We start from the raw sequence: 14011 nt of genomic DNA on the forward strand, positions 1-14011 counted from the left end.
AAAATAATACCTAATGGGAACATTGTGGAAAAAATGGTAGCAACCTATTAGAAGTAAATTATGTGGGGCCATTGGAGTTAACTCATTTATAGGCTCCATGAGTATTTTATTAGGTCCTTAGCTATGAAGAGTGCTGCGCTGTGGCCAGGCTCCAAGCATCACCCCCTCAACACTTAGGTTGCCAGTGGAAGGATTCTCCCCTCACTTTTGGGAGGGAGGAGTAGAATTGAATCCCCCCCCGCCTTTTTTTTCAGCCGGTCTTGGTGTCTCCCAGACTGAGTGCAGTGGTGCATACATGGCTCACAGCAACCTCAAACTCTTGGGCGGGCTCAAGCCATCCTTCTGCCTCAGCTGTGACTATAGGCATGCGCCACCGTGCTTGGCTAATGTTTATTTTTTTTTGTAGAGACAGGGTCTTACTTTGTTGGCCAGGCTAAGTGTAGATTTTGAGTTTTGATGATTTATATATACCTGTGTAATCAGTCCTCCCCCATCAAGGTATAGATTATTTCCCTCACTCCAGAAGGATTCCCTTGGGGTCCCTCCAGTTCATCTCCCTTCTCACCTGCAACTACTATTGTGATTTCTTCACGTTTAGTTTTATCTTCGTATGTTAATAAATGGAGTTATGCAATGTATTCTCTTGATTTTGGCTTTTTTTCACCAGTCTAGTGCCTTTAAGCTTCTTGTCTGTAGGTATATTTATTTATTTATTTATTCATTTTTGTTTGTTTGTTTGTTTCGTTTTTTGAGACGGAGTCTCACTCTGTCACCCAGGCTGGAGTGCAGTGGTGAGATCTTGGCTCACTGCAGCCTCTGCCTCCTCAAGCAATTCTCCTGCCTCAGCTTCCTGAGTAGCTGGAACCACAGGTGCCCGCCACCAGGCCTGGCTAAAATTTTATATTTTTATTAGAGATATAAATATCTCTACTAAAGGGGTTTCACTATGTTGGCCAGGCTGGTCTCAAACTCCTGACTTCAAATGATCCACCCACCTCAGTCTCCCAAAGTGCTGGGATTACAAGCTTGAGCCACCATGCCCGAACTTCTTGTGTGTAATTACTGACGAACATCCTATTGTGTGGATGTACCACGGTGTATGTTGATGTGGAAGTTTTGTTTTTACTTTTAAACATCCAAGACTGATTGATTGAGACAGGATTTCTGTCACCCAAGCTAGAGTGCAGTGGAATGATCATAACTTGCTGTAACTTTGAACTCCTTGGGCTCAAGCCATCCTCCCACCTCAGCCTTCTGAGTAGCTAGCAAGTTTTATTTAAGTAAACATATTTATTTGTTCAAAACTGTGTTTGGGAAGCAGTAATCCCAAACACAACTCTGGCATTTTCTAAGCCATCACTCAGTATTGTGTAGTGTAACTTGGATCTGTTAGAGGATACCCCAAGCACAGGTATGGCACTCGCCACCCTCAGAAGATGCCCTTTTGCTGCAGAGCTTTCAGGAAATGTGTGAGAGACTGAAGGCGGTGGGCCATGAGTTTGCCTCAAGCTGTGTGGGGTGGGTGCCAGCCCAAAAAGCAGATTCTGATCTGGGAGGCAAATAAGTTCAAAGGGCCTAGGGAGCTGGTGCCCTCTGGGTTCGCCAGAGGCAGAGTTTGGAGAGCATGTTGTTTATTCGAGATCCCCTGCTTTGAAAGGCAGGATGCAGGATGTCAACAGGGTCCTGACACCCCAGTGCCCCCAGGGGCAGAGCACGAGTGTCTGCCGCCTGCCCTCAGGGCTCAGGCTCAGGCTCAGGTCCGGTGTAGGATGGAAAGTCTGGGTAAAGGAAATGGCAGGCATAGCTACATTCCCCACTACGCATCCCTCTTCCCCCACTTGGCATATGTATTGTCCCACAGTTGGTATTTTGCAACATCATGATTATACTTTTAAATATTAAGTGGTACGTGTGTGTGTGTGTTTGTGTGTGTGTGTGTTCACAAAGGCCTGGAGAAGTGCTAATTTTAGCTCAACGTGGGAGGTGCCTGTCATTTTCCCTGCCGGAATCTCCTTTTACCTCGACCTCTGCCCCTTATGACTCACCTGGAGGATTGTTCCTGCCTTGTAAAACTCAATGTAGCAGGGCCAGCCGGGCCTGTAATCCCAGCACTTTGGGAGGCCGAGGCAGGCGGATCACGAGGTCAGGAGATTGAGACCATCCTGGCTAACATGATGAAACCTCGTCTCTACTAAAAATACAAAAATTAGCTGGGTGTGGTGGCACGCGCCTGTAGTCCCAGCTACTCAAAAAAAAAAAAAAAAAATCCTGAAAGCATCATGTTTTAGCAATAAGTCATGTTGTACATGGTGGCTCACACCTGTAATCCCAGCACTTTGGGAGGCAGAAGAGGGCCGATCACTTGTTGACCAGCCTGGCCAACATGGTGAAACCCTGCCTCTACCATAAACAAAAAAGTCAGTGTGGTGGCAGGCGCCTGTAATCTTAGCTACTCAGGAGGCTGAGGCAGAACAGACTGAACCCAGGAGGCAGAAGTTGCAGTGAGGCAAGATCATGCCACTGCACTCCAGCCCAGGAGACAGAGCATCTCAAAACAAAACAAACAAGCAAAACAAAACAAAAAAAGGGGCCTGACGCAGTGGTTCACGCCTGTAATCCTAGTACAGGCACATGCCTGTAATCCGTCTCAAAAAAAAAAAAAAAAATCCTGGAAGCATCATGTTTTAACAGTAAGTCATGTTGTACATGGTGGCTCACGCCTGTAATCCCAGCATTTTGGGAGGCTGAGGTAGGCAGATCACTGAAGGTCAGGATTTGAGACCAGCCTGGCCAACATGGCAAAACTCATCTCCACTAAATATACAAAATAGCCAGGCATGGTTGCAGGCATCAGTAATCTTAGCTACTTAGGAAGTTGGGGCAGGAGAATCGCTTGAACCCAGGAGTTGGAGGTTGCAGTTAGCTGAGATCACCCCACTGCACTCCAGCCTAGGGGACGGAGCGTGATTCTGTCACAAAAAAACAAACAAAACCAAAAAAACACCCAAAAAACACTGCAGCAGCCTGCAGAGGTCAGAATCACAGAAAACTACAAACACAAGTTACACCACCCTTTCTCAGGCGACACTGTGCGCTCGGGGTTAGGTGGCAGCAAGAGACATATTCATGAAACCGCTTTGTCTGACTCTGCCAAAACGGGTCGAAGGCGTTTGCTGTGCTGCCCAGGGCATTGTTCTTATCTGGGTTTTCATCTTCCTTAAGAGAGTCATTGCTGGGGGAAAATGATTTTCTTCCAGGATGAACTCATTTTCACACTTTTAATAGTTCTGATAGTTCCTGTGAGCCACAAATGGGGCTGTTTCTCTTTTTATCAAGTCAGCAAGTAAGCTCAGCCAAATTCCAGCTTTCAACTCTGTAAACAGAATTTAGTCACTTTCATTATCTGGGCCTTTTAATTTGCTGGGTTTTGTTGTTGTTTTTAAGACAGAGTCTGGGGCTTGTTCTGTCACCCAGGCTGGAGTCAGTGTCAAGATTTTGGCTCACTGCAACTTCTGCCTCCTGGACTCAAGCAGTTCTCCTGCCTCAGCCTCCTGAGTAGCTAAGATGACCGATGCCTGTCACCACGCCTGGCTATTTTGTATATTTAGTGGAGATGAGTTTTGCCGTGTTGGCCAGGCTGGTCTCAAACTCCTGACCTCCAGTGATCTGCCTGCCTCAGCCTCCCAAAGTGCTGGGATTACAGGTGTGAGCCACCACGCCTGGTCAATGCTTTGTATTTTATGTATGTTACTAGTAAGAGCTGTGTGCTCAGAGAAACACCCAGACATGGTGGTGTGCTACTAGAGTATGCTGAGGCTCTGAGCTCTGTGAGACTTTGGACAGGGCCATGTTAATGGAAAATAGTTCAGGGACTGGTGAAGCTGGACCCTTGGACTTCACCAAGGACCTGTGTGATTCTGGGGCCTGGTCCCACAAGCAGGGGAGCAGGTGATAGGAGAAGGAACTATTCAGCATTTGTGGAAGCCTTGTAGAATGGTGCATTGGGGGAGCAGGGGCTTGCTAGATGTGGTTGGTTGGCTGCTGTTGGGGAGGAGTAATGGTAACTGTTGGGGGAGCAGCAGTCGGTAGTGAAGAATTTTTGAAGAAAATTAGGGAGGAAGGGAGCATGGTGTGGCTTTTGGAGTCACATCAAAACTTTTAAGTGAACAAATGCTAACAGATGACATTTTATGATTGTCAAACTATGCTTCTCCCTGGGCACCAGCAGTTGCGGTGAGTTCAGACGCAGAGATAACAGCATCCCTCTCTGATTTCAAGTTTTCCTTTCAAATTGCCTTGTCCATGGAGCCTAAACATTTAAATTGGTGATGAGTAGATGCCTCTGACCCCACTTGACGCTGTTCTTAGACACTCCCACTTTCACCCTCCCCCCCTCCCTTTAGATCTTCTCGTGTTATATTGCTTATTTAGTCTGGGAATGAATCTTGTTCCGACAGACAGTATTACGTGTGTGCATTTCTTACCTTAACCTTTGAGGTCAGTTGAGCCTCATCCTTCAAAATTTCAGATTTTAGAAAGTTAATACTGTGCATTTACATAACATTATTTTTGCAGTGAAATACATAAAAATTTACTAAATGATATAGGTAAAAATGATTAATCCTTTTTACAGCAGTTCCAGTTTTTAAAATTGTTTTACTGACAATTTTGTGTGTGTATGTGTATGTGTGTCTATATATATATACATAAATATTTTTGAGACAGGATCTCGGGCTCTGTGGCCTAGGCTGGAGTGCAGTGGTTCGATCATGGCTCACTGTAGCCTTCATCTCCTGTGTTCAAGTGATCCTCTTGTCTTGGCCTCCCAAAGTACTGGTATTGTAGACCCAAACCAGCATCCCCAGCCAAAAATCTTACATATTTATTGTGTACAACATGTTTTGAACTCCGTATGCATTGTAGAGTATGTATGTTGAGCTCATTAACATGCATTGCCTCACATATTTATTGTTTTGTGGTGAGAATACATAAAAATGTACTCAGCCATTGTCAAAAATACTATAATAACTATAGTACCTTGTTGTACATGAGTTTTGCTGCCAAATAGTATATGGAAAAACTTTTGTATTCCAGAACATCGTTTTGGATTTTGGAGTTGCAGAAAGGGGATTGTGGGCCTCAGGTGTGTGTGTGTGCGTGTGTGTGTGTGTGTGTGTGTGTGTGTGTGTGTGTGTGTTTTAATTCCTAACACCCCTCTTCCTTTTTATTGCCTGAGATTCCTTCAATTTGTAGAGATACCATGAAGCAGCCCCGCTTAATCTATTTAACAGACGCTACTGAGACTGCCAGAACACAACACAAGACTTTTTCCTTGGACTGCTCCTCTTCTAGGCGCCTTTTCGGTGTTGGCACCCATCAAAGCCTTCCACCCAAGCAGAAGCAGATCTTAACTCCAGTCCCAACTGTGAACTGTGTCCATACTGACTGCGTCTCCTGGCATCCCCTGCTGGCCTTTTGTGTTTGGTTGTGTTGAGAACAGAAACTGGTACTTTGCCCTTCACATGGGTAAAGGTTGACCTAACGAAAAGAATTTGGTAATTCTTTTTTTTTTTTTTTTGAGACAGAGTATCGCTCTGCCCCCAGGCTGGAGTGCCGTGGCCGGATCTCAGCTCACTGCAAGCTTCGCCTCCCGGGTTCACGCCATTCTCCTGCCTCAGCCTCCCAGTAGCTGGGACTACAGGCGCTCGCCACCTCGCCCGGCTAGTTTTTGTATTTTTAGTAGAGACGGGGTTTCACCGTGTTAGCCAGGATGGTTTCGATCTCCTGACCTCCTGATCCGCCCGTCTCGGCCTCCCAAAGTGCTGGGATTACAGGCTTGAGCCACCACGCCCGGCCAGAATTTGGTAATTCTTACTATCCAAGCTTGCAAGTAGGTTTCCCCCAATAACCATTATATCAAGTGATGTAACAATTGAATATATTACCAAATTGAAAACTAGGGTTTCTGTAAAGAACAAGGATGTTAACTGTGGCATTGCTTGTGATTTTTCAAAAATCAGGAAACAGTTTTAAAATTTTATTGGTATATACTGACAGTACATTCATATAGCAACATACCATGCAGCCATTCAGAAAGCCAGGCATCTCTGCATGGAGTAACCCAGAACATTCAGAACGAGTTAATATAGTTAAGAGAAACTTTTTTTGTCTTAAAAAATTCAATCATGTCTAGAATATAGGTTTTTTTTCATGGTTAAAGTGGAGACAATTGAGCGAGACATTAGGGATATTTTTTAAAAAACTGTTTGCTTGTATTACTGTCTGCATTTGAACAAATACTTGTTACCTAGCCAAATAAAAAAGGTTTTGGAAACACTCCTTCCCCATACTCCCACTAAAAGTAAGGTTAATTTGTCTGCAGCGGGGGGCTCTCTTGTCTTTAACTGGTGAGCACTGTGTATGAACTGGGTCCCTATTCCTTTCTCCTATTTGTCCAGGCCACCGTTGTGGGGCAGCACGTGGCCAGAGCTACAGGAGGGGCTTCTGCTGAGGTTTTGGACTGAGGGTTTGAGCACAAGCACTCAGTCTGTCTAAGTCAAGTAAAGCTTCGTTTTAATATTACTTAATAGACTTGTTTCGTGGCTAGACTTTACCCCCTTGAACTTGGCTTACCATTTTTAAAACGAATCCTCTGTTGTCCCACCTGAGAACCTGCAGAGTAACACACACAGGAAAGCTTCTTGTGGGCCTCATTTGCTTCTGGAATCGGTTGTTGCCTCCACTTTACTTCTGTAGTGGGAAAGTCAGAAACCCTCTGGGGTGGGTGGACATCGAGCCAGGCGTCACGGTTCAGCCTTGGTTTGTGGGAGGCCAAGTAAATGTCCTCAGTCATTTTAAGGGATATTGAACTAATCTTTAAAATGTTTACAGCAGTTTATGTATTTTAGTCGAGACATTTTGATGAACTTAAATGGCGATCTGGGCCTTCCTCCATCCTTTCAGCTTACATTCTTCACTGATACAGGTAGTTGTATTTTAAACCTCAAGCTCATTCTTTGAGATGTGCAGGGCTCCAACAGAAGTCCCTTGGTGTGTGTGTTCTTGTTGGGCCACAGATAGTGAGCGCAAAATCTAGATTCCAGAGGCCTGGGTGCAAAATCTAGATTCCAGAGGCCTGGGTGTGTGTGCATTTGCATGTGCACACGTGCGTGCACACACGTTCATTAACAAAGCATTTTATTTAAACACTCGCTAAGATACAAACATGCGTATTTTGTATTTTTATTTATTTTTCCTTTAACCTCCCTCCGCCATTCCCCCCCACCCCCCTCCCAGTCCCCCGCCCGTTCCTTTCCTGCTGGGCTCACATTCCTAGGTCTTTGTCTCTGCCTGGTATTTTAGAAATTTTGGGAGAGGAAGGCAATGGGTGGGACGTTCTGGAAGCTGGGGGCAGGGAAGAGTGTGGTCACTTGCAGGGTCAGAGGTCAAGCCTCCTCCATTTAGCTGGGGCAGCCGGATTGTCGCCAGGCCCGAGGGGGCGTGTCTGTGCATCTGCCCGGGAAGCCCCAAACAGGCCCTGGAATTCCTGCTGCTAGACGACCTGTTCTTCCCAGTTCCTTCTTTCCCGGGAGCCACTGTTCATGGCTACTCCCACATTTCTGGCTATAGGACCCTCCACACAGTTCCAGTTTATTCCCTTAAAAATAATTTTACACCTGTTTCAGAGATAATTGCACCCATGCACATCCTTACCTATCGATTGTTTTAACAGCTCTAAAATTGTGCTTTTTCAATCTCAGAAATTGTGGTTAGATGAAACGTGGAGCTTCTAAATGAAGCGTGAAATCTTACCAAAGTTTTGCTCCAACTTTTAGCTGGAAGGTTTATAAAAGTGGATTTCATTTTATAGTTTTTGGACAATGCATTCTTTTAAAAATTCATTGTTTACTAATTACGAGCACATTGAGGCCATTCTTTTACTCACTGGTAGCTTTTTATTATCAACCGTTTGGGTGCTCCCCGCCCCCATCTCTGTTGCAGGCAGCCTGGAGCTGTGAAAGCACTGGCTTTTCTGAAAGCACAGTGTGTTCTGGGTACTTAGAACTGCATCGATCCTGTATAAAATGATACCAGGCAGGGATTGCATTCAGAGACCCCTTTCATTTGTCTATCTGGGCTCTCAAGGTTGGTCATGGGAGGGCTCTGGTGTTGGCCAAGGGCACCCTGCCTTTCGCTGCCATCACCGCCCACTACCTGTTCTGACCAGGATTTTTTTTTCTGGACACTGCATCTGCAGAGTCTTTTAAAACCTACCATTCATGGGGGCATTGCAAATGTCCAGCATCATCCAGGTTCTGTGTTTTAAGGTTGATCCAAACCTAAGAAAAATCATCTTAATTCTTTATAGTTGCACAGTTGGAGTCTGGAGTGGCCACTCTGGCTCAGCCCAGAACTTGTTTTGTTTTGTTGTTGCTGTTTGTTTGCACTCTTAGCCCGTGTTGCCTAGGCTAAGTTCATTGCCATGGTCACGGCTCACTGCAGCCTCGACTTCTTGGGCTCAAGGGATCCTCCCACCTCAGCCTCCCGAGAACAGGAATGAGCCACCACGCCCAGCTAATTTTTGTAGTTTGGGCCAAGTGCTCCTCTAGCCTCGGCTTCTCGAGGAGCTTGGACTACAGGCGTGAGCTGCCATGTCCAGCTACTAGAACTTAATTTTGAAGCTCTTTAGTTTCTGTTGTCAAGCCTCTGTAGATAGGCTTTCTGGGGTGGAAGGGGTCTCCGGAAGTACCTAGTCAGGACATTTTTGTTTCACAGATGAGACTGAAGCCCAGACAGGTCAAGAGAAATGACTGGACAAGAGGGTTCCATAGCCAGGTTGTGCCAGGCTCAAGTTTACAGCCTGAGGTTCTTTTCTACTCACTAGCCATGGAGATGAGAGCAATGTAGGTAGTTATAATTTGCAAGAGCCTCTTATCCGAAAGAAGCAGTAGAGTGCCATTCAGTCCACACAGCTGTCTTGAGGGAAAGACAAGGGATGTGTTCTCAAGGTTGCTTAGCGGTTAGAAGCAGGGAGGCCACCCGAAGGTTTAGTGGCATGTTTTATTCACATGTAAAAGAGACTTTTCTGATGGAAGGTTTTTCACACTTCACATCAGCATAGGAGTGATCCCTTCACTCCCTTGACAAATGGAGAGAGCAAAGGAAAGGAATGTAGTTCAAGCTGGTAGAATTGCTTTAGCACCATGTCGTAAAAAGGGATCGGCCAGGAATTTTTCCTGAATTTATCCAGCTCAGCATCTTTTGGTTAGTATTTATTCTTGAGAATTTTAGATTTAAAAGATTATTAGGATTAGATAATCTCTAAAGGATGGATCAGCTTAAAAAGCAACTGACTTAAAGGAGGCAAGTTGCTGTTGCCTGGTTTCAGTCTGCCACTATTGCTGGCAAAGCACTGCAGTGATCAAAACTGGCAGGAAAGTTGCAAACCTTACCACATTTCCCTTGTATAAAGTAGGATCTGGGCCAGGTGTGGTGGCTCACGCTTGTAATCCCAGCACTTTGGGAAGCTGAGGTGGGTGGATCACAAGGTCAGGAGATGAGACCATCCTGGGTAACACAGTGAAACCCTGTCTCTACTAAAAATACAAAAAAATTAGCCGGGCCTGTTGGTGGGCGCCTGTAGTCCCAGCTACTCCTGAGAGAATGGCGTGAACCCGGGAGGCGGAGCTTGCAGTGAGCGGAGATCATGCCACTGCACTCCAGCCTGGGGAACAGAGTGAGACTCCATCTCAAAACAAACAAACAAATAAAATAGGATCCATAAAACCTGATGGTTATACCAGAACTGTTTACAAAAGTAAAAACACAATATCCTAAATCTTTCCTTTTTCCTGTTTCTGAATTGTAAAGTTTCTGGAGAACCAGTTTAACCCATGCTAGATTACACACTTCCCTATTCACTCAGTTAGCCCTGAGTAGAGTAACTCTGTGTGCTTGACTGAACCAGTTAGGGGGAGCATTTTTCTAGTGGACACATTTTATGCAAAGATTTTGGTTATTAATAAGCATCTTGGAGAAGGAAAGAAGCAGCAGTCTCCCTCTGTTTGCCCCCAGCCCTCTCGGTTTGGAGCTCTCCACCTAAGAAAACTTTCTGGGCCACTTCCAAGCCTTCTCCCCATCTGTGTCTCCCACAACACTTCTGCCCTGCTTCTCGTCAGAATGAGCTTCTATTCAGTCTGCGCGGAATCGCCTGGAATCTAGCATCCTGGATCTCCACCATACCTAGCAAGGTGCTTTGTACTGGGGATGAGAGAGCCGGTGTCACCTGTGTTGGACCCAGCTTTGCCAAAGGCTCATGTTGGCTTCCCTGCTGTGTCTTTGCTAACACTGTGGCCTTGAGCACCCCCCAACTCCTGTTTTCCCCTGGAGATGAAGTGTGGTGGTGTATTTGTGGAAGAATTCCCCTTGCATACTGCTTCCCTGCCTGTTGCATGTTAGCTAGCTTCCCCTCATGCCCAGGTGTACCAGAGGCAGATTTAAACTCTGCTCTTGAAAGCAATCCAGCAAACATTTACAGAGTGATGCTAAGTGCCCTGCTCTGTGGAGAGATACACAGTAATGAGACTGGCCCAGTTTCTGTGCCAAGGAGTTTTCTCTCTTGAGAGCTCCTTGTTTATTAGCAGGTAAAGGTTGTGCCAACCCTTTCCCTCTCTCTCCTCTCTCTCTCCTCTCTCTCTCCTCTCTCTCTCCTCTCTCTCTCCTCTCTCTCTCCTCTCTCTCTCCCTCTCTCTCTCTCTCTCTCTCTCTCTCTCTCTCCCTCCCTCCCTCCCAGCGTCCCTCCCAGCGTGCTGGGCCCCAGGGAAGTGTAGAACATCACATAAAGCAGTTCTGTCAGCACTGGCTGCCTCCCAGGTTCAACTCCTTGGAATAACTTGGCATGAAGAAGAAAGGCAAGGAGCTGGCTGACCTTACCACTAGCTTTTTGCCTTCGTTCCAGAAACTTAAGCCTGTGAGCTTGCTTGAGTGCCTGGGAGAACCATGCTTTGCACTTTGCACTTTGCATTACAAGCTGTGATGTGAGGATGGTTGTTACTGGCTCTTAACCTTGCTTTACATATCCAGGCTAAAGCAGCAAAGGAAACTCTTCTGGTATATTCTTACATCCAGGCTACCAACACAACTTAACAACTTTTCTGGATAATGAAGCTAAGATTCAGGGGAAACTCTCGTGCCGGGAGGTTTTTGTTTTGTTTGGTTTCTGCCTTTGAAGTGTCTCTGTTACAGTTCTGAGTGAGACTAGAGTGGGATGTGGCATTCAGTTGTGTTCCCCCCCTCCATTCCCCCTTGATTTGGGGCAGAGAGAGTGGGAGAAAAAGGGAAGCAGATAGTTTTAGTTATGTTTGCAGTTACTCCGCTGCTGTCTTTCCCTGTGGGGTGTGCTTGCTCATTTGCAAGCTGGTGGTTCGGTTGTGGGATCCAGGGCCCTCCAGTTGCTGTCTTCCCTCCTCCTCGCGTCCTGTATCTCTATTTATGCCTGTCCTCTCTCTGGTCACCAGGTGCTGCACCTGTACTGTGACACTTGCTCTGTGCCCATCTGTCGTGAGTGCACAATGGGCCGGCACGGGGGCCACAGCTTCATCTACCTCCAGGAGGCGCTGCAGGACTCACGGGCACTCACCATCCAGCTGCTGGCAGATGCCCAGCAGGGACGACAGGCAATCCAGGTGAGCCTTCCCTACCCTTCCGCAGTTCCCATGTGAATCGGGTCCCCCTCTCTGTCAGGTGGCATGGACAGACATTTGGGGCAGATTCCAGTGTGGGGGGTGGAATAGTGACCCAGATGAGCTCAGGTGACATCCCTGCAGCAGCGATCCCTTTAGGGGTTCTGGCAGTCTTGTGAAGATGTCAAGGACATGTCCAAAGTTACTGGTCAGATTTCTAAGCACCTAGCCTGGGTCCTAGCATATCACCTGCACATGTGCCACCTAGCTGCCTCCCGAAATCAGAGCGGACATTGGCACTCCCAGCCAGGACCGCAGAAAGGCTGGGTGCTTAATGCTTACTAGTATTATTATTATATTTTTTGAGATGGAGTCTTGCTCTGTCACCCAGGCTGGAGTGTAGTTGTACAATCTCAGCTCACCACAACCTCCACCTCCCGGATTCAAGTGATTCTCCTGCTTCAGCCTCTCGGGTAGCTGGGATTACAGGCATGCACCTCTGCACCTGGCTAATTTTTGTATTTTTAGTAGAAATTGAGTTTCACCACAGTGGCCAGGCTGGTCTTGAACTCCTGACCTCAGGTGATCCACCTGCCTCGGCCTCCCAAAGTACTGGGAGCTACTGAGCCCAGCCAATGCCTTTTATTTATTTTTGTTTTTGAGACAGAGTCTCACTCTGTCACCCGGGCTGTAGTGTAGTGGCGGGATATCAGCTCACTGCAACCTCTGCTTCTCAGGTTCAAGTGATTCTGCCGCCTCAGCCTCCCAGGTAGCTGGGATTACAGGTGCCCGCTGCCACTCCCGGTAATTTTTCTATTTTTAGTAGAGTCGGGGTTCCACCATGCTGGCCAGGTTGGTCTTGAACTCATCCTGACCTCAGGTGATCCACCCACCTCGGCCTCCCAAAGTGCTGGGATTACAGACGTGAGCTACCATGCCCGGCCTAATGCTTTTTAGACAGAGACCTTTATGATACAGATTTACTTATTTATATATGAAAAATTAGTGAGCAGGAGAATGTTGTGTGAGGTTCAGTGTCTATAGTCCTTTCCTGGATGGTAAATCCCCCGTAATTGAAACTGTTGTTTCTGTTGAATTCCTGTCAACAGCTAGGGAGGGGCATGTGTAACTGAGAATTGGCAGGGTTCTCTTACATAGTTAGGTGATAGTGTGCCCGAATTGCTGTTAAATCTTGTCTGATTCAGGTGACAAGGTTTTAGGAAATCAGAAAATTGTGACGTTTTCCCTGTGTTGTAGGATACTTTGAAAGTCAAGAAAAGTTGTTCACCCTCTAGGAGAAATAACATAGGAACCATTTTAGAATATTTATATAAGTGAATTGTTTTAAAAGTAAGATTCTGGCCAGGTGCAGTGGCTCACGCCTGTAATCCTAGCACTTCGGGAGGCCGAAGTGGGTGGATCACTTGAGCTCAAGAGTTCGAGGCCAGCCTGGGCAACATGGGGAAACCCTACAAAAAGGACAAAAATTAGCTGGGCGTGGTGTGACACTCGCCTGTAATCCCAGCTACTTGTGGGACTGAGGTGGAAGGGTCGCTTGAGCCCCAAAGGTGGAGGTTGCAGTGAGCCAAGATTATGCCAGTGCACTCCAGCCTGGGCAACAGTTAAGAGCCTGTCTCGAAAAAGAAAAGAAAAGAAAAAAACCCCTGTTTTGAAAGTGCTAAAGAATTGAGATCATGTGTCTTACAGAAGAGGGAGGATTTGATTTAGTAAGTTTCTCAGCCGCTATCACATTCCCATGCATGAGACTGAAACAGTCTTTTCTGATGAGTCAGATTTTATGATGTTCAGATTATAAAACTGGAAGTTTGAGAGACTTTCTGGAATGACTCATCCTGTCATTGTTAAACCAGTATTGTTCGCCGTCTTTAAGATGCCTTGAGTGTCTCTGTGTTGCTCTTCTCTTTTGTCAGCGTCTTCACCTGTGCGTCATTCTGTTGTGTATCAGTGCATCTGCCCTGCGGATGAGGCGGTTTGTGTCTTTCATTTTATGCCACGGCAGTTAAGACCTTGACAAACAAATGCCTTACCCTGCTGGTGTCTCCTCAGCACCGGTGCCCAGCCTTCACTGTGGCTCATACCTATAATCCCAGCACTTCGGGAAGCCGAGGTGAGTGGATCATCTGAGGTCAAGGAGTTTGAGACCAACCTGGCCAACATGGTGAAACCCTGTCTGTACTAAAAATACACAAATTAGCCAGGCGTGGTGGCGGGCGCCTGTAGTGCCATCTACTCAGGAGGCTGAGGGAGGAGAATTGCTTGAACGCAGGAGGCAGAGGTTGCAGTGAGCCGAGATCGTGCAACTGCACTCC

At 46.6% G+C, this 14011-nt stretch overlaps 1 protein-coding gene across 1 annotated transcript in view; it reads left to right on the top strand.

Annotated features, from left to right (window-relative positions):
• The window catches only part of TRIM71 (tripartite motif containing 71), an 82326-nt gene that overhangs the window by 45795 nt on the left and 22520 nt on the right, over nt 1-14011 (top strand). The window contains exon 2 of the mRNA XM_030938635.1: nt 11517-11684. Within this exon, the coding sequence (XP_030794495.1) occupies nt 11517-11684 (168 nt within the window). The remainder of the gene's footprint in view (nt 1-11516; nt 11685-14011) is intronic.

Source organism: Rhinopithecus roxellana, chromosome 1 (genome assembly GCF_007565055.1).
Source record: "Rhinopithecus roxellana isolate Shanxi Qingling chromosome 1, ASM756505v1, whole genome shotgun sequence".
Classification (NCBI taxonomy): domain Eukaryota; kingdom Metazoa; phylum Chordata; class Mammalia; order Primates; family Cercopithecidae; genus Rhinopithecus; species Rhinopithecus roxellana.